Here is a 21,899-nt window from a genome sequence, read left to right on the forward strand (position 1 = left end):
TGGCAAAATATCAAGTTGATTTTGGCAGGATTGTAGATTAAATATATTGCAAATTAACATCCACTAAGCCCATTTTAACAGAATAATTCTTTGAAAATTGTTCCTACTCTAAGTCAGATAAAATTACTTGCTTAAAGTTACTTAAATATGGAGTTGCTTAAAAACTTCCAAGTTTTTACAGGAACCAATTTCCACCAAAATGTGATTTTAAGTTATTGACTGCTTAAAATAACATACTCTCCTACCCACTAAAGTTGTTTTCATTATAGTAATCTCCTAAATATTAGCAATTCTGCAATTCCGTTTATGCCTGGTTTAATTTTGAGAGTTACAGTCATTTGTTTTACTATACAAAATTACAAACACTAGAGCAAGATAAAAATTACTCTAGCACTAAAAAAAAAAAAAAAAACAAAACAAAAAAAAAAACAAAAAAAAACCAACAACAATGCAAAAGTCAGTTGACAAAATATACAGAGTTGAAATGTATAATACACATAACCGGCTTTTAGTAAACAGAGATATTATCCTTTAAAAGTTCTATCAAAACTGGTTTTGAATTTTGAAAAGCTGCTTTAAAGAACATATAAAACAAAATAACTAATTACTATAATTATAGTTAGCTCCAACTAAAACATTTTATTCTATAAAAGAAGCTGAACAGAGCTTACCTGTATAGAGCGAACACGAAAAGACAAAAATTTAAACATGGCTACGAAACCATGACGGTGATACAAGAATTTCTGACGGTAAAACTTAAGTTAGAAAGGGAAGGCCAAGCCCCTGCAAAGTTTTCTCCTACCAGCTGTTCCGGCAATTAGAAAATTTCCTGTCAGGCGGGTCCTGAAAATGCTAGAAAAAGAGGCCGGACAATTTTCCTGTGGTAAAAGAAGAAACCTGCCGGCAGGGGCACTAATGTAGCTGGATAGGTAGGGAGGCCAGAACAGGAAACCAAAACAGATTTGCTGATAGCCAAATCCTGTTGAAATGTTCTTTTCTCCTAGTTCCCAGCAATCCGGACAATTTTCACAACCAGTGAAACAAACGTTATTATTTTAGAATCCTGAGAAATGCCAGAATTTCTTAACTATATGACCCTTTAAAACAACGGAAACTAGTTGCCACTACTAAAAGTTGCTAAACTGATGCACAAGTGGAATTTGACCCTTTGCAGTGTGTTTATACACACACTCAAGCCGTGGTCTCAAGATAATTTTAAGGTTATAACACAGGCATGTCATGGGTGTTCCCTGTCAATGAGGAAGAGTTTCATAACTATAGGTAGGAAATGAAGACCACAGGCAAGAAACTTTTAAAATTGTGATGTAAGGACAAATGCTACCGGTCTTAAATGAAAGTAAATTACTTTTGAATTTATGTTAGTCATAAGCATTAATTATCAACCAGGTTAAAGACTTGAAGGCCCATAGTTAAAAACTCACATTCCTAGTTGATAAAATCTAAGTTAAAAAAAAAAAAAGAAGTCCAATCCTTGGGTTATTAGCAAAATGGGACACTTAAGAAGCCATCTTGGAAAAGAAGGAGGGGTCAAGCTACCATATAATCCCTTACTCCATTTCATTTCATCCTCTAATACATTATAGAAGTTTTTCTAAGGTATTTTTGCTTTGGAAAATGACAAGTATGCCAATATTCAGAACATAATCACTGTAATAGTGGCATTTAAAACAACCAAAGGACAACAGCTTCAAGAGTTGTGGGATAATGCTCTACTTAATGAACATTTAATCTATGTAGAACCAACAAAAACCTCAAGTGTTAATCTACACAGCCTGTAAGAATTTAATGAAAGCATGGAATTTTCAAAATCTAAAGACACTCTAGAAAATACCAAGAATAATCGGCTCACTTTCTGGATGAAGAAACTGTGGTCAAGGTAGGCCCATATTTGGTGATAGAGCTATCTATAATGGGAGTTCAGTTTAGTACCCATTTATTGAGCAAACATTAGAGAGACCATTATGTGCTACAGATTCTACATGAAATGAAAATCCTCCTCTATCAAATTTTTATGAAAATGTTCTATAAGTGACCTAATGGAAGTTGAAGAGTAACTAAAAAAAAACCTTGCTCAATTTAAAAAATTATCTTATATAATCAAATACATCAGCAGCAACAGGGACCCAAATAAATATCTAAGATAGAACTTCGAATTCCGCCTGGAAAACTGTGCACTCCTCTTGTTTAAAAACGCATGCTTCAGTTTTTCAGCAAGGAAGGCACTTAGGAACTCTCCCATCTCCCAAAAGGAATTACTTAAGACTCCTTACAACGGAGCTTCAAAAGGGCAGCAAGGCTAGGACAACCACCTAACACAGAATGGCAGTCTGAACATGAGGTGGCTCTTGAGACTATGTCAGGAAAAAGCATCATGTTTACGGCACAACTCTTGAGGTAGGATATCTCTGTAAGTAGCAGTCATTTACTTTATTCAAGTAATATTTTTAAGCACGGGCAACCAAATACCCTTTTTTAAACTTAAAGGATTAGTGAAAATTGGCTTTAATTACTACTAGTGCTCAGGTTAATAATTCACATTTTGCGTGTGTTATGGTTTTTAATCATTAGCACTAAAATGAAGCAATATTTCAGACATTAAAATCTGAAATAAGTCTCCAAGTTGAAATGATACCTTAATTAAAACAGTGTGGTACTGCTGTAAAACACAAATAGAGTGACAGAAAAGAATGTGGCACTGTACATCAGAGGGAGATGTTAGGATATATGGCTACCTGTTTGGAGAATGCAGACACCATAAGGGAAAAGTATTAATACAGATTTGATTATAAAATTTTAAAAGGTCTTTACATCAAAAGGCACCATAAACAAAGTTAAAAGACTAGCTCATGTGATTGGAATTCCTTATAATCACATTACAACTCATCAATGAGCAATTGCTGTATTCAGGTGTTATCTATCTCCTAACCAGAATGTGAGCTCTTGAAGTCCTTTGGTACATCTCTTATGGTATTTACTACTGTTTAAGCACATCCCATTGCCCAGATTAATCTTCAGATTAATACCAAATATCACACATAAGACCTCAAATAAATGGCTGCCTTAATAAATATCATATGCTGAAATCTGAAATGGATGCTACTTGTGTGGTTGTGCACATGAAACTAGATACTGTTCTTTTTTTCCATCTCTAACTTTAAAATTTCTTAAAATTTATCTTACTAAAGTTTTGTTTTAAACATTTTATTGATTTAATCATTTACCTTATTATTTAAAAAGTAACTATTATAAAAATAATGGATGCCCATTACAGAAAACTTAGATAATAAACAAAAAGAGAAAAAATTAAAAAAAATCACTATTTTGGTGATTTTCTTTCCAGTCTTTTCTATGCACATATATGGACCATACTACACACAGTATCACTTTTTTTGTAAAGGGACAGATAGTAAATATTTTCAGCTTTGCAGGACATACGGTTTCTGTCAACTCTGCCAGTGCAGTGAGAAAATGAATGGGTAAGGCTGTGTTCCAATAAAACATCTTTTACAGAAACAGGTGACAGGCCCATGAGTGTAGTTTGCTGACCCCTGTTCTCTATTCTTCAATGCATTATTAATAACTGTTGAAAATTCTATTATACAAATCTATTGTTGGGTCTTTGCTCTACACCATGGTCTGTCCCATCCTTTGTACACATTCACATTTAGAAATAACTTCTAGAAGTAGAACTGTACATTCAAGAGTATGCAGCATTAAGGTTTTTGATCCTAACTTATTTGGCACGTTGTCCTCCAGGAAGAACCTGAATAATGAGGGAACCACATCAAGACCTTGGGCAGGGGCAAACTACAGCCAGGCCTGGCCAGCCTAAGGGCCAAATCTGCCCATGTCCATCTCTGTTTAAATATTATCTTCAACTGTGTTTGCCCTACAATGGCTACCGCTGATTTGAGTATTGCAAGACAGATCATATGGCCTACAAAGTCTAAGATATTTATTTACTATCTGGCCCGTTATACACAAAGTTTGCTGACTCATGGGGTAGAGTCCTCAAACAGAATGAACAGCAAATGCCAAAGCACAGAGATAGGAATTAGCTTAATGAATTCAAGACACAAAGGAAAGGCCACAGTGGCTAAAATGCAATGAACATCAAGGAAAGAGGAAGGAAATGAAGAGGTAGCTTAGGGCCATATTAAGTGAGGCCTTAGACCCAAGAAATTTGGGTTTGGATTTTATTTCAAGTGTAATGGGAAACTAATCTTGCTCATTTTAGGCAATGACATTATTACCTATCTCAAAAACCTATGAGTCCTTTTTGGTCTTTCCTTTCTTATCTAATTTCCTTCCTTTCATATTTAACCCCTCAATAAATTCTACTAATTTTATCTCAAAAATAAACCTCAAATCTGTCTATTTCTATTTCCTCTGCCATTCCCAGTACAAACTATCATCTATTGCCATAAAACTGGTTTCTCTGCTTCTAAATTTTCCCTGTGCAATCCTTTATCTTCACAGCAGCCAGAATAATCTTTTTTTGTCAGACATTTTTATTTATTTAAAGAAATAACATTGGTTATTGATTAGACATATATCATTATGGTTTAGGGTATGAGATATAGTGTCCAATGTGGTATCATTAGTGTAATAACAGCAGCCAGAATAATCTTAAAATAGAAATCAGACTAATTTATGCCCCTACCTCAAATTCTTCAATGGCTTCCCATCACAGAACAAACTCCAAACTTCCCATCGTCTACAGAGCTTAAAGTAAGCAGTAGTAAATGCTACCTTGATCCTGACTTGGAGATATACTCACTAATTCATTCAGACATAATGTGAATATTTGGTTTTAGATATATAATATTAAAGTCTATTTCCTCTTTACTAAAAGAGGAATGAGTGCTAAGTTTTGTGTAATGTATTTTTATCTATTGTCACTTAATTTTTCCTCCTTTGATCTACTGATAACTTAGACAAATAAATTTCTTAATATTGACCTATGCTTGTATTTCCGGGAAAAATCCATTGTTTTAGTATAATTCTATACTTACTTTGTAAATATTTTATTTAGGATTTTTGCACTTATATTCATAAATTAAACTGGCACATGGTTTCCTTTTCTGTGCTAACTCATTTTCGGGGCTATGCTAATTCTATAAAACAAACTAGAAGGCAAGGCAGATTTTTTCCTATGTTTTGGGACAACTTAAAGACCACAGAGTGATCTATTTCTTGAAAGTTTAGAAGATTTTTCTCTTAAGAAATCACTGAACTTGGCATTATAATGGTGGATGGAAAGTGTGGTAGTACTAATTTTTTAAGATTTCAACTTCTCCCAAGGCTACTGGTATACTGTTTCTCTCTCCCTTCCCAAATTTAGACTTTCCTAAAAAAGCATACATTTCACCAACTTTCATATTGGTATACTGTTACACTTAGTATTCTATTAAGTTTTTGAAATTAAACCTAGGAAAATTTCAACCATATGCAAAAGTAGACAGTATAACCTTCATGTGCTCATCACCTAAGTTTAATAATCTTCACCTCACAGCCAATCTTGTTTCATATGCTCACTTCCCCAACTCCTGTAGTTAATTATTTTGAAGCAAATCTCAGACATTATATCATTTTATCTGTAAATATTTGGGTTGTTATGATGTTTTAATCTCCTTCCTATCTGTGCTTATATCCTGTTTTGCTTTCCTAATGTTCTGGATTTGCTTTTGTGTGTTTTCCCTTGTTTTCTAATTCGCTGATTTTTGAAATTAATTTAATTCCTTCCTCTTGCTTTTTATAGGTTTACTCTGTAGTTCCTTTTTTTCTAGTTTCCTTCACTGAGTCCTTAGTTGCTTTGAGTTCTCTTATTTATTAATAAAGTTTTCTTTCAAGTATAACAATAACATTTAAGACACTACTATATTCTAGGCATTGTGCTTTACATGAAATTATCTCAGCTGATTCTCACCAATGAGGTAGGAACTATTATCCACACTGGATGAACAGACTAAGGCTTAAAGAGAACTTAAATAATCTGCTGCCCAAGTTCTTATAGTTTGGATGTGGAAATGGTCATGATGTTGGTGGACGCATAACCAGGTAATTTGGTTTGGGGAAGGAGAGTGCACATGAATGGTTGGTGACTGACTTAGGTAAAAAAACAGGAGGTGCTGAACCTTTTCATCAGACCCCAAAGGAAGAGGGCTGAGTATGGGGACCGTGACAGAGTTCCTGAAAACTTTTCTACACCATACATAACACCTGTCTGGCAAAACCCCAACCATGATTAAACCCAATTATTAACCATCCTCATGACCCCATGATGACTGAACCCTGTTGAAAAAAAAATCGATCCATATGACAAAAACTTAAAATTAACATGTTCTTAATTGATTCCACTGTATACTTTTTTGTGTGTGGATCAGACACTAAAAGATTTAATTTATAAGGATTTCCATCTAAGTGCAGGACAGTTAATTTTTTTAAGCACACATCCATCAATAGACAGTGTTATGAAGTGGTAAAAGCCTAAGGTTTTAAACCAGAAATGGGAAACAGGTTTCATGAAGATGATCAACTTGAAACAAATGGTAGTGACTTCCTAGAGCACTGAGCAGGATTTCCTAGAGTACTTTCAAAGTCCTGTCTAAATGGAAAGCATGCTATGTTTCACTCACAGAATCTCCCGTGGGCATGAAGAGAGGGTGAGAGGCAGCAGCACCATAGCCCCAGGTCTGAATTTTGCAGTAAGTCACAATATACCCTAGGTGGTATCACTTCTCTCCCTGTCCACACATTTTTTTTCTTGCTTAGCCTGAAGTTCTTTCTACTTAGTCATGCTTGTCTAAAATAGTTAAATTAAAATACTCATTTAGGTAAAGGGGTTACAACTTTCCATATGCCAGTATTTCAGGTTGACTCAACCAACCAACCATTCATACTTGAACATAATTAAGTCACTTTGCTTTCTTTCAAAATATGGATGAGATCACTGAAACTGAAGGAATGGGTATTGTGATGAATATACTAGAACAGAAGAGAAGCAATTTTGGGTCAGAGGCACCATACGAGGGAGGCAAGCCATGATAAAAAGGGGAGGTTTTTTTTTTTTTTTTTAAGCTCTTAGGGGTGGAGGAACAGGACACTAGGAAGTGAAAAAATAGCCCTGAAAGACAGCCAAAAATGTAGCAAAGGGAAACCTTTGCTTGTGCTTGGAAATTTTCCTGGTGTATACACTCTATTTAATTCCACCATGCAGTACTAATTATACTGCTATTTATCTCAGAAATATTTTCCTAAGTGGTATATACTTAAATCTATTAGGGTATTTTCCCCCAAACTCTGAGTGCTCAAATACACTCTCAACCAATGAGAGTTAGAACGGCAGACAATACACAATCAGTCAATAAGTGTTATTAATATACCATGGTACAAATTTTCCCTGCCAATGAGCACTCTACTGTTATTTTCCTGTGTTGAGTGAGTAATTCACTGCCTATTGTCTACTCTGCTAGGGCTTCTCTTTCCACAGTTTGTGTTTGAACCATGATGGCTGTAATAGGTGTGCAATGGTGTGCTGTTAACATGGCTGTTAAGGATCATTTTGGATGCTCAAATGCAAGTTTTAAGGCAGCTTTGTGTGAAGTAAAAGTTTTTACTTCAGTTAAGTAAAGACAGGAAAAGGTTGAACCTTTAGAAAGCCAGAAGTAAGGATAACAGCATTAAAATGCCAGAAGATGGAAAAGAAGTGGGGCCGAGTATGGTGGCTCATGCTTGTAATCCCAGCACTTTGGGAGGCTGAGGCAGGTGGATCACTTGAGGTCAGGAGTTTGAGACCAGCCTGACCAACACAGTAAAACCCCATCTCTAAAATACAAAAATCAGCTGAGTGTGGTGGCATGTGCCTGTGATCCCAGCTACTCGGGAGGCTGAGGCAGGAGAACTGCTTGAACCTGGGAGGCAGAGGTTGCAGTGAGCCACTGCACTCCAGCCTGGGTGACAGAGTGAGACCCTGTTTCCAAAATAAATAAATAAACAAATAAATAAATAAATAAGAAGTAGATCTAAGATATGGGAGACAGGCAGATAGCAGGGCAAAGAACAAAGGGCAAAAGAAGAGATTAAGTATGTGAAGAACAGAAAAATCCAGCCAGAACAGAACGGCTCTATCACAAATAGAAACCTAGGGGATATGTTCAAGAGACATCACAGGATTAACTCCATACACTAAGAAGGTCTGAGTGACAGTATTTAATGTTCAGGAGAAATCAGGCTCTCCTTTATGACTATCCTTTTAGTCAAACTGATTTAGCTATCTCCAACACATCTCACTTTTCCTCCCTTTGACTTTTGTTTACACCATTTTCCCATAAAAGTGCATTTACCCAAATGTTGACATTTACTTCTCAAAAATCCTGTACCATTTTTTAAGAATCAGGTTAAATTTCATGCCTTCTGTGAATTTTTGCCTGATCACACCAGTTACAACTACTTTTTAAATTTCACTTAAATTTTTATCAAAGGCTTTATAAAGGGTCAAAAAGCATTTCAAGGCTTGTAATGAGAAAGCAGCAGTACTCTATGCTCTTGGTACCCTTTCAGTTCTTTTCATTGTTCCCTCTGGTATTTGCCTTTATATGATAAATAATAACCTTATAATACTTTCTCTTGATTCATCAATTTCAGATATTACCTTTAGACATCCTATTACAGATGACTTGGCACTCATATCACAGATTTTAGTTAAATCAATATTTAGTCTTTACAATTATTATGACTATGTAAACACTGCTCACTGCCGAGGTAAAGAATATACTTTAGTTACATCTCTTGTGTACAATTTTTGTTTTTCCTTAAGTTTACAGTTGCTTTGTTTTTTAATTTGCTTGTATTTTCTTTGTATCTATTTCAAATTCTTCCTACTCTGCAACAGCCTCTCAAGTGAATTTTCAATACTCAAGCCTATTTAGATTCATCACTTCTATTCCCCCACCTCTTCCCCCAATCCTGTTCCTGGAGGCAGCATTCTTGAAATTATCTGTCTACTTCAATCTGGACTGAGTACTCTCTAAGCTTACTGAATGAACTAGTCTTCTGAAGCTTCCTTTAATCATAATGGGAAAAAACTTTCATCATGCTTGTAGTACTGGATCTTTTGTTGCCGAATCCCATGTCTCTCTTACTTAGTTAATAACCCTCTAGTGTTGGCAGAGCCCATTTTCCAGCAACTTCCTAAAATAGGTCCGTATCTGAAAATATCTTGGCTGAAAATCATTTTCACTGAGCATTTTAAAGGCGTTGCTCCTTGTTTTCTAACTTCTAATGCTGAAAAGTCTAATATTCTTCTATCCAATCTTTTATATAGGATTAAAAAAATCTCTAAAAGCTTTTAGGGTCTTCCCTTTATCACTAGTGTTTTGATATTTCAGAGATGAGCCTTCTTGAGAGTAGGGTTTTTTAAAATTTCTCTCATTAATAGGCTTTCAGAGGGATGTTGTAATCTGGAGACTCATGGTCCTCATTTTGGAAAATTGCTTTTTTTTTTTAATTTGGTATTTTAGTATTCCACTTAATCTAAAAGCATGATTATCATTATACCATTATGAAAGAAAAGATGCTGTCAATTAATATATATCATACTATGGATTATAACAACCATTCTGATTTCAGAGATATTACAATGTAAAAAAAAATGTTTCTTATGGTATTTCTTTCCTGCTTTCTTCCCCTTCATTTCCTCTATTGTCTCTTTCTGGAATTCCTATTAGTTAGATGTTAGATTGCTCTTCTTTCTGTCTCCTACTTTCTACCTCTTATTGTTCTACTTTTTGAGAGCTTTCCTCAATTTTAGTTTGTAAATGTTCTACTAAAATACAAAACATTCCTATTATATTTTTAACTTCTAAGAGTTTCTTCTTTTATGATTTCTTTTTTATGGCAAGTTACTTTTTCTTAGGGAATCAATTTTGTCTCAACACTCAGAGGACACTAATTAAACTTGCTTTTTCCCTGCATTGTTTGTTCTTCCAAGATCTCATTCTTTTATACTGGAAGACTGCCTCAAATAACTGGTGATATTTGGCTTTCCATAAATATTTGAGAGTGAGGCATTAAGAAGTGGCCTGGAAGTTATGTGGCTTGTCAACTGGGAGGCTTTCTTATAGGTTAACTGGCCAACTAGGCAGCCTTTACACTAAAGGTCTCCCAAAGGACAGTATCTGACATTTCTTCAGTCACAACGCCCATCCTCCTTCCTGGAGGATATGGTCCCTAGTGGTTGGAATGGGACCAGGTCACCATTTAGCAATAGGTTTTCACTTGACCTCCCTGTTTCCAGCCCAGTGCCTTACCCTACTTCTTCCTGTGTCCAAGGTGCCCAAGTATACAGCTTCTCTGGTTTTCTCTGTGAAATACCTTCTGTCTCCAGAGGAGAGAGGAACTAAAAACTCTTTATATCAATATTCAACCAATCTCTGTTTTCAGCCCCATGCCATATGTCCATGTTCCACAGTACCTGGCGACCCCATTTTTGAGCTCTTCTGAGGCTCTGGGGGCCTTGAATAAGACTTGCTCACCATTAGGATATTCCTCTAAAATCACTTATGTTCTATTAATTTCATCTTGTTACCACTCTTCTATCTGCTTTTCATATTTATGTCTTGTGGTTCAAGTTACAGATATCTTCTGATTTCAAAGACCAAAGTTCTGATCTCTTATTCTCCTTGTTGTTTTGGGTGGTAATTTCGCAGAGAAGAAGAGGACAAAAACAACTTTATTTTGCCATTTTTAAAGCTGCAAGTTTCCCTTATATGCTTCTGTAACAACGAATGTAGCAGAGTACTTGGCACCTAATAGACATTCATTAACTACTTTGTTAACGAATGACTAGATGTAGTTAGAATATGGACTAAGCTACTATAAGAAAAAGATCCCCAAATGCGACAACTCAAACAAAGTAAGTGCCTTTTTCTTCCCCCCCCCCCCACAGAGTAGTCCATAGGTTAAGAGCATACTTTTGGGTGAAGAGGTGTCACTAGACCATTAGGTCATTAAGGGACCCAGATTTCTTCTCTTATTATCCACCTTCTCTACTGTCTTGGCCTAGTCAAAAGTGGCTTATCATTACATTCTGCATTCTGGCCCATGGAAAAGGGGCCAATGAACCTGCAAGAAAGCCTACCAGCTGACGACCTCCATACATAAATTTATTATCTCACAGTTTTGGTGGACCAGGAATCTGGGCCAGCATCCATGTGAGCTTAGAAGCAGATCCTTCCCTAGTCAAGTTTCAGATGAAACTCTACCCCTGGTCCACACCTTAATTTCAAGTCTGAGAGAGCCTCTGAACCAAAAGATGCGGCTAAGCTCTGCCCAAATTGCTGGTCCACAGAAACTGGGAGATAATAAATGTGTGTAGTTCTAAGCCACTAAGTTTGGAGTAATTTGTAACACATCAAATAGATAATACAACATCTCAACATTCCCTATGTAAATTATTAGTAGTTGACAAAAGGAAAACTTTTAATTATATATAAAAGGCAAATACAATTTTAAATTATAAGGTTAATAAATATTTTGACAATCTTTTGTATTTAATATCATTAAATAAATATTAAATACCAGGCTTTTATCTGACATCTAAGCCTAATTTGTATCATCTGGAATGATCTGCTCAACAGTCTCATCTGCATTGCTGGTAGTATCTTAGTCCTGCATCTTTCTGACCTGTCTCTAGAATGCAGGTTCTTGCAGATGTAAACGCTACTAAAGCCATGAGTAGGAGAAAGTACAAACCATTTAACATCACAATGGAAAATGCTTTTAGACTACAGAGAATAAAAAACTTGGAGGTTTTCCTTCTGATTGTTTTTACATTAGCTTACATGTAAATATATATACTACAGACTAATGAAGTAAACTGCCTCAAATGGTTTTGGAGAGGGCAGGAATCTGAAGGCAGCTCAGGGCACTAGGCCCCATGCCTGGGTCCCTACGCTAGCTAAAACTTAATCCATTCATTCATTTAATTAACAAATACTTATTGAACACCAACTGGGTACTGGGCACAGACATAAAACAAGGAATAAGTCAGACTTGGTCACTGCCTCATTCAACTCACAGTTTAGTAGGGAATATAGACCAAGTAAATAAGCAATGGAAGCTGGTATGGTGTTGCCTTTTAAGGTATGCACAGGCTCCTGTGGCAGCAAAAAGGAAAAACACTTAACTCAAGGTGAAAGTGGAAGTGGTAGTTGTAAAGGGAAGACATCTCAGTTGAAATGACACCTAAACAGATCTGAAAGATGACCACGAATTAAGTAGTGGGGATGGCGGTAAGGGAAAAGAATTCTGGGAGAAGGAACATTGCCTTTGAAAGCCCATAAGCAAAAGAGAAGCTGATACATTTGAGTGACTGGACTTTCAGTAGAGGGTAGAGGTGTGCGGCTAGAGAGGATGTGGAGAGAAGTATGCAAAGCCTTATTACGCAGGGCCTGGTAGGTCATGTTATGGAGGTTGGGTTTTTATTTAAAGGAACCATAAAACTATGGAGGTGTTTTAAGCAGAAGGTTAAAATGATCTTATTCTTCCACAACTGACATAATGTTCATGACAATTTGTTTGATTTCTGAAAAGTTAACACTCCTAAGATGCTAAAAAACAGATAGAAACACCTAACATTTTAAATATACATATGCAATAACCAGATGGAAAACATAGCAGAAAAAAAAAATCCCACTTACGACATAACAAAGACTGTAAAACTATAAAATACCCATAACTTAACAAATGCACAAGAACTGTATGTAAAAAACTATAACTTTTTTTTTTTTTTTTTTTTCAGACAGGGTCTCATTCTGTCGCCCAGGCTGGAGTGCAGTGGCATGATCATAGCTCACTGCAGCCTCAAACTTCTGGGTTCAAGTGATTCTCTGCCTCAGCCTCCCAAGTAGCTGAGACCACAGCATATGCCACCACGCTTGGCTTATTTTTAAATCTGTAGTAGAGACAGGGACTTACTATGCTGCCCAGGGTGGTCTCGAACTCCTGGGTTTAAGCGAACCTCTTGCCTCAGCCTCCCAAAGTGCTGGGATTACAGGCATAAGCCACCACGCCCAGCCAAGAAACCATAAAATTTTGATAAAGAATGTAAAAGAAAATCAGAAAAAATGAATGTCCCTGAATGTGAAGACTCAATATTGTTAAAATAACTTTTCATGTTAATCTGTAAATTTAAGGCAATTCTCATAAAAATCCCAATAAATTTTTCAGAAGTACTTGATGAACTGATTGTAAAGTTTATCTGGAAGATTAAATGTATAGGACTACATTTATAAGACTACATATAAGACTTTTTACAAAAGTAAAAAGGTGGGAAGGCTTGCTTTACCACATTAAAAAAAAACATATAATAAAATGACAGTAATTGAAAAAGTATGTAAAGTCAAAATATTCAGGGGGATTGTGGGTTGAATTGTGCCCTCCAAAAAGGTATGTTCAAGTAATCCCCAGTAATGGTGAATGTGACCTTATTTGAAACCAGTGTCTTTGCAGATGTAATTAAGATGAAGTCATATTGGAGTGGGATGGTCCCAATCCAATGACTAGTGGTCTCATGAGAAGAGGGAAATTTGGACACAGACACAAACAGAGAGATCATCTGATGCCCGAGGCAGAGAGTGGAATGATGTATCTACAAGCCATGGAATGCCAAGGATTGCTGGCAAACACCAGAAGCTGGAATACGCAACGAAGGAACCTCCCCGAGAGCCACCTGTTGTTTTAAACCACCCAGTTTGTGGTAATTTGTTATGGCAAAGCAGGAAACTGATACAAGGGGTATAAGGCAATTTTATACATGATAAAAGAGGTATCTCAAACGAGTAGGGAAATAACAGATTTTATTTATTCAATAAATAGAGGTTAGGGTAACAGGCTATCTATTTGGAAAGAAAAGTGAGATTTCTACCTCAGACCAGGTACTAAATTCCAAGTGGATCACAGATCTAAATGTAAAACAAAACAAAAAACACCAAAAAACTATAAAAGATCAAAATGTAAAAGGATTATTTTTATAACCTTAGTGTAGGGAAGGATTTTCTAACCAAAGCATGAAACCCAGAAGCCAGATGTGACCATTTAAAAATGACAACTTCTGGCCAGGCACAGTGGCTCACGCCTGTAATCCCAGCACTTTGGGAGGCCGAGGCGAGCAGATCACAAGATCAGGAGTTTGAGACCAGCCTGACCAATATGGTGAAACCCCGTCTCTACCACAAATACAAAAATTAGCCAGGCGTGGTGGCGCGTGCCTGTAATCCCAGCTACTCAGGAGGCTGAGGCAGGAGAATCGCTTGAACCCGGGAGGCAGAGGCTGCAGTGAGCCGAGGTAGTGCCACTGCACTCCAGCCTGGATGACAGAGCAAGACTCCGTCTCAAAAAACAAACAAACAAACAAACAAACAAAACAAAAAACAAAAAAAAAACTTCCGTACATACTACAATGAAAGGCACATAATCAATGTTTAAAAAAACATATTACAAGATATATAATAGACATGGAGTTAATATCCAGAATATATACAGAGATTGTACAGACCAATAAGGAGACAAGAAGTAACCCCAAAGAAAACTGAGCAAAACATAAAATAACAAACGCCAATAATGATGGATACTCAACCTCACTAGTAATGAAATGAGATGCAAATTAAAATGGGAAAGTCAGCCAGGCATGGTGGCTCAGCCTGTAATCCCAGCACTTTGGGAGGCCAAGATGGGTGGATCACTTGAGGTCAGGAGTTCGAGGCCAGCTTGGCCAACATTGTGCAACCCCATCTCTACTAAAATTGCAAAAATCAGTCAGGCGTGGTGACGGTTGCCTGTAATCCCAGCTACTCAGGAGGCTGAGGCAGGAGAATGGCTTGAACCTGGGAGTCGGAAGTTGCAGTGAGCTGAGATCACACCACTGCACTCCAGCCTGAGCAGCAGAGCGAGACTCTGTCTCAAAAAAGAAAAAAAGAAAAAGAAAAAAAGGGAAAGTATTATTTATCTAGAGTCACTCAAATTAAAAATATTTTCTGATAATACCTAGTGTTGAGTAGGCAATACTCAAACAGGTATTCTCATATACTGAAATTTTGATGGAAAATTTGATAAATGTCTATTGATTTAAATGTTTATACCCTTGGTTTCAGTACATCCTTTTCTAAGACCATATCCTACTGAAACACAAATTCACAAAAATAGGGGAAAATTACATTAAATATAGGATATTCATAAAATAGAATACTGTAACTGTGTAACCACTTTAAAAAGAGGTAGATCTGGCTGGGCATGGCGGCTAACACCTGTAATCCCAATGCTTTGGGAGGCTGAGGCAGGAGGATTGCCTGAGGCCAGTTCAAGACCAGCCTGGGCAACATAGCAAGACTCCATCTGTACAAAAAACACAAACATTAAAAAAAAATTAGCTGGGTGTCGTGGCATGTGCCTGTAGTCCTAGCTACTAAGAAGGCTGAGGTGGGAGGGTTGCTTGAGCCCAGGAGTTTGAGGTTACAGTGAGTCATGACTCTACCACTGCACTCTAGCCTGGCTGACAGGGAGAGAGACCTTGTCTCAAATAACCCCCAAAACAAAAAAACAAAACAAAGAGGTAGTTCTATATGTATTGTCATACAAAGATGTTCAAGACATGTTAAGTAAAAAGAACAAGTTGCAGAATATGTATTTTGTAAACGTAAATAATAATTATCTTATGTACAAAATATCAAGACGACTATAACTTAGCTGCTGACAATGGTTATTCTGTGAGTGGTGGTAGGGAACAATTTACTAATTCATTTATGTGATATTTAATGAGTGTCCATTATGTGCCAGGCACATTGGTTTAGTTACTGGGGATTCAGGAGTGAACAACAACAAAAAAACCAGATGAGGAAATGGTGAATATCCACTTTCTATGTTAAACGTATCTGTAAAGTATGACCTTTATATGTCTGTCTTTAACAAATTTACGTTCAATTTGGTTATTTAAAAACATAAGCTTAAGGCCAGGCGCAGTGGCTCAGGCCTGTAATCACAGCACTTTGGGAGGCTGAGGTGGGCAGATCACCTGAGGTCAGGAGTTTGAGACCAGCCTGGCCAACTTGGTGAAACCCCACCTCTACTAAAATTACAAAAATTCAAAAATTAGCCAGGTGTGGTGGTGAGCGCCTGTAATCCCAACTACTCAGGAGGCTGAGGCAGGAGAATCCTGTGAACCCAGGGGGCTGAGGTTGCAGTGAGCTGAGATTGCGCCATTGCACTCCAGCCTGGGCGACAAGAACAAAACTCCATCTCAAAAAAATCCCCAAGAAACAAAAAAACATAAGCTTTAGGCACTAATGAAAAACTTTCAACAATATAAAGCAATTTGTTTTATCATTCTCTTAAAATCACTCTTATCAAACAGTTTTTAGAAAGGTCCCTGGCATACTCAATAATGTAGTCTGGTGAAGTTAATGTGAAAGGATCGACAAGTTTCTAATACTGTAAAATGATTACTCTGCTCAGTTGAAAAATAATAATAATTTTACAGTATTTCATTTATCTATACCCTTTGTGACAAAATATTTTACTTACGGTTTGTGGGTTAATCTCCTCCTCTCCCATAGGTTCATCCATAATTTGCTGTCCATTCTGTGAAAAGCACAGCAAGCAGAAAGTTACCAAAACAGACCTCACATCAGTTAAAGTTAAATGAAGGCAGACAAAAAAAAAAAAAATTGTGGAAGATTTTCACCCCTAAAGGGCTCTAATGAAGTAGAACCACCATATGAGTATGCAGTTGCTAAATTTGCAACAGGATGTGCTTCAAAAGTTAATTATTTGAAACTATAAAGACATTTTTTCATGGAAATCATATAATAAATGATTATTACCTTTCCACGTGAGCCCTTGAGTTTAATAGTTAAATGCATTACAAATGGTCTCATTTAAGCCTCACCAAACATCATTTACAACAGTGTATGGCAAAACACACTCTAAATTCCAACTCCATTCATAATTAATCAAACGAACTGATTAATTATTTCAGAGAAAATTAAGCCCAATCTCTACATCAAAATAAATTCCAGATGGATTAAACATTTAGATGTGAAAAAATAAAATTATACAAGTATTAGAATATAGGTGAACAATACTCATGGGGTAAAGAGGGTTGAAATCATAAAGAAAAAAATGACATTTGAATCTATAAAAGTTTAAAACTTCTGCCAGACACAAAACAAGATAAAAGACAAACTGATTACAAAAAAAAGGCAACATATAACAAAGGGTTTGTATCCTCAATACATAAAGAGCTTTGTTTTACAAACCTGTAAGAAAAAACGATGAACCTCAACAGAAATGAGCAATAAGGGAAAAAAGAGTTCAGCCTTAGTACTCATCAAAGAAATGCATTTAACCCAAAGACACCTTTTGCCTTTCAAATTGGTAATGATTTACAAAACAAAAACAAAAACAAAAACAAAAAACCATTCAGTATTAACGAGGGTACAGGGGAGAGAGCACTCTGGACATACTGCTGGAGAAAGTGTGAATCAGCACAAACTTTCAGGAAGGCAATCTGAGTCTGTATTTTAAAAAAAAACAAAATACCACACATAAAATTTTGAAATGTCTCATCGATTCTACTTTTTTAAAAAAAGTAGACAAGTGTACAAAGATGTACATACAAGAATGCTCACCATAACTTTTATTCCAAAAAGAACTTCAAATTGGAAACCTAAATTCCTAACAATAGAGAACTAGTTAAATATATTATGGTACATCCTTATAATGGAATACTATGCAGTCATTAAAATGATAAAGATGTAAATTCATTGACATGGAAAGACAGTCACATGTAAGAAGTGAAAAAGCAGTTTACAAAACAATATGGATTGTAATGATCCCATTCTAAATAAATATATACATATTTCAATGTATATATTTTTATGGGAAAATCTCTGGAAGGATATACACCAAAATGTTAACAGTGGTTATCTCTGGGTGGCAGAATTTTAGACAATTTAAATTGTTTATTTTTGCTTATTTGAATATTCTAATGTGTCTACAATGTCTATAATGAATATGTATTATTTGTGTAATTTTTAAAAACCACAAAAATGGAAGTCAGGAACACATAGTTTCTTCTCTCACTCCCTTACTGGAAAAAGGAGTAGTCCTAACTATTAATTCAACAAGTATACAAGGATCTAAGCTAACCATCTTTGGAGCATTATCACCTGGGAAATAAAAGGCAGCCCACCTATCACCTCATACCTCACATGAGGCAGCTGCTCTAAATATGAACTCCCCTCTTTGTTCTTCTCATCCCTATTTACCATCCATCCATTCATTCATTTCATTTCATTCAACCTATGTTCTAGGCACTGAGCTGGAGATAAAAGTTAATAAAACATAGCCCCTATCTTAGAAGGTCTGCTGACCTTATACAAAGGGCACCTTTCATTTTCACCACTCATAGAAGATGTTCCTAGATTAGGGAATGCCTATATAATACTATGAAGCACAGAAACAGTGCCAAAATTCAGGAAAAGGTAGGGAGGCAAGTATAAAATCTTTATTTTCCTAAGGTATGTTCAAAGGCTATAACACTGCCCATTTCTTTGGTATAAAGATACTCATGTTATCTCCGGAATATTTCTTTTTCCTCAAAGTGACAACCATTTATTCAACTGATTGACTACTGGTTGTTCTTATCCAAATCTCCCATAGAACTAGCTCCTAACAACTGTGGCTCTGTTGTCAGACATAGAGATTCAAATTCCTATTCTTACCCTATTAATTATGAAGTCTTGGACAGGTTCTTTCAACAATCTAAGCTTTTCAGTTTCTTCATATGGAAAATGAAGATTGAAAAGTCTCATCTTTAGAGGGTTGTAGTAAAGACTAAATGAGTTAAATGATATAAAACCCTAACCATAGTATGTGGCACTTAGTAAACAATCAATGTCAGTTAGTTTTCTTACGTCCAAAATTCAATTACCTCACCTCTGGCCCACCAATCTGCTCCCTCTCCTATATTTGTCATCTTAATGAATGGCACGATCATTCATCTAGCAGCCCAAACCAGATTTTTTCATTAATTGTAAACAGTTATCTTTCTGTAACACAGACTTGCCCCCATGACTCTCCATTGTTTGGCGTTTAGAACCCTCAGTCTAACTTGAGCTACACGTACGTTTTTCATAGGAATAAAATTTAAGAACCATCTGTTCCTTGCAATTTTTAATGTATGCAAAGCAAGTGTCACAACTTATAACTTACTTTTAAAGAAAACTGCTACAGGAGAAACAGCACTAAACTTGGAATTCGCAGACCAAGGATAGAGCCCTAGGCTGCTGCTTATAAGCTTTATGATTTGAGGCAATTCAGACTTTCTCTTAGCCTATTACTTTACCTGTTCAAAATAAGGATACTTGTCCTAGCTACCCAAAGGATTATTACCAGGCTCAAAAACGAGGTAATTCAGAAGAAAGAACTTTATAAATGTTAAAGAGCTGTACCAATGCACATTATTACTAAGGTGAGGTAGCTTCATGAGGATAAAATACTCTGTAAAGTCCTTTTGATCTTGGAATTTAAAAAATCTTTGAATTGATAAGGCATCTCAAAAGTCTTCTGTTCCTACTACACATAATACGTTTCAATTCTTTCTACTCCGTTCTTACTTACGCTTAAATACTACCAGGACAAGAATGTACTACCTCACTAGGCACTATAATATCTCTGAAAAAGTACTGCCTGCTACATGAAATTTTTCATTATATAGCAACTTTCCTCAGCTGTGAATTCTCTTTAAGAGGATTACTAATAAATGATGACTAACTTGCCTGTACTCTATCTGCAAAGTCACAGGAAGTAAATCTACATCTATGACTCTAATCCACCCTGAGTCTTGTCTTTTCTAGATAACTTAAGTTCCTTCAAACATTTCTTTAAGACAGGTAAGACTCATCACCATCTTCTTCTCTGAACACACTCCAAATCATCTTAAAGGGTGGTATATGGAATTGCATGTAATTAACATTTCAACCCTCAAACGACCAATGCAGAGTAAAGGTCATATTATCTCCCTTGTCCTAGAAAATAAACTTATGCTAATGCCGTTCACATATGCATTATTTTTGGAATGCCCTCAACACAATGCTGACATATCAAGTTTTCTGATTAAATCCTTGTCTTCTTGCACTGCAACCACAACCTGCATCCTCTATCCATACCTGTTGTTACTCTTAGTTCCATGAATAAAACTTTATTTAAAATTTTTGATTCATCTTTTTCCAGCTCTCATCCATTGCTACAGTCTCTATACATTAGATTCCCAATCTGTCAATCAGCCTCTTCACTATTTTCAGCTTCACGTCATCTCAAATTTTACAATAAACTTTCTTTTCTCAAATACTCACCCAGCTAATAGTATAGTATATACTAACAAAGCAACCTAAGAAAAAAATTGAGTGAAACATAATCTGAAGGGTATTTTATGCTCTACTTTTTGTAAAAATAGCTACCTCCTGAGTTTGGCAAAAATTTAAAATGTTGAACAATTTAATTTTTAAAGCAGCGAGCCAATGTTATCCTACATACCAGTGAAGCTTTACAAAGCTTTTTCTACCAAAAAAAGCATCTTTATTTAAATGAAACTTTTCTATCACTTCATCAAAACAAGGATTCAAATGTTATCTATTAGAAACGAGCAGAGTTACTTCTGCAGTTAAGTTTCCCATTTGGAAAATGATCGTTGGTTTTATTAGAGATTAGGTTACATGGATTATGGGTCTTACTCAGTATTTTACTTTCTATTGTTTCCTAAGTTTAAGGAATAGTACTTGTTAAACAAGAAAATATATTTCTCTAATTTTAAAAAACAAGTGGGAAAAAATGTGTTCTAAAGCTGGTCAGTACCACGTTTAAACCCCAATTCTGTCACTTACTGGCGTAGTTACCCGAACTTGGGTAAGTTATTTAACATTTTGAGCCTCAGTTTCTTCACTCACAAGATGCACATAGTATCTCTCTCACAGGGATGTTGTAATTAAAAAGATCCACCAAGAGACAGTCTATGTTCAGTAAATGTTACTTTTCCTCTCTTTTGCCTCAATTGACTGTGTAACATTACATTTCTACAGGTAACTTCTAAAGATGTAATGCAATGAAGAAGTATAGGAGAGTGTTGAAACACCTGTTCCATCATTCACTACAGTCAATTTTCCACTAAGCAGGGTGGAAGAGATCATTTATGTATGTGCTATATTTTTATACAATGTAGCTAGAGAATGAGTATGGACAAAAAATAGTTTAAAAGTGAGGCAAATGTATTTATCCTCTCTCATCCCACCATAATGCCTTCCAGCCAAAAAATTTCAGAGCCTGGCAGATTGTATATATGCAAATGTGATGTGAAATACTGGAAAAGGTTAGGAAATGCTAATCATGCTTTACTTTGTTAGCCTGAAATGTGTATAAAGTCACACATTAGATAACCTACAATATGGGTCTCATCAGAACAAATCAGATAAAGGAGACTGTTCCCTTGACTTTCAGCAGGAATTGTTTTCAATGTTGTAAAAAATTATCACCTAAGATCATCTTCCAGGCTTAAAGAGAAAGAACAATTCCAATCAGTATTTCTGAATCAAGGTTTCAGGAACTCTAGAGTATTCCTAAATATTTTATGGAAAATTCTGAGGTTAAAAATATTTTATTAATTTAAAAACTTTCATTTTAAGCAACTTTATTAAGCAGATTGCTTTGTTGTAATGGCATGATACAACAATGTACTTTTCCAGGCTGCTGTTTGATACCTCTGAAAATATATAATTAGTTAAAAAATACTTTGATTTCAGTAGGAGATCATCATGTATAAGTATGCT

At 35.9% G+C, this 21,899-nt stretch overlaps 1 protein-coding gene across 7 annotated transcripts in view; it reads right to left on the minus strand.

The window, feature by feature from the left end:
* RPS6KA3 (ribosomal protein S6 kinase A3) overlaps positions 1–21,899 on the minus strand; it is a 112,463-nt gene that overhangs the window by 63,522 nt on the left and 27,042 nt on the right. For all 7 annotated transcript variants that reach the window (XM_063721398.1, XM_024240403.3, XM_002831445.6 and 4 more), the window contains one exon: positions 16,600–16,656. In XM_063721398.1, the coding sequence (XP_063577468.1) occupies positions 16,600–16,641 (42 nt within the window). In that variant the 5' untranslated portion in view covers positions 16,642–16,656. The remainder of the gene's footprint in view (positions 1–16,599; positions 16,657–21,899) is intronic.

Source organism: Pongo abelii, chromosome X, assembly GCF_028885655.2.
Source record: "Pongo abelii isolate AG06213 chromosome X, NHGRI_mPonAbe1-v2.0_pri, whole genome shotgun sequence".
Lineage (NCBI taxonomy): Eukaryota > Metazoa > Chordata > Mammalia > Primates > Hominidae > Pongo > Pongo abelii.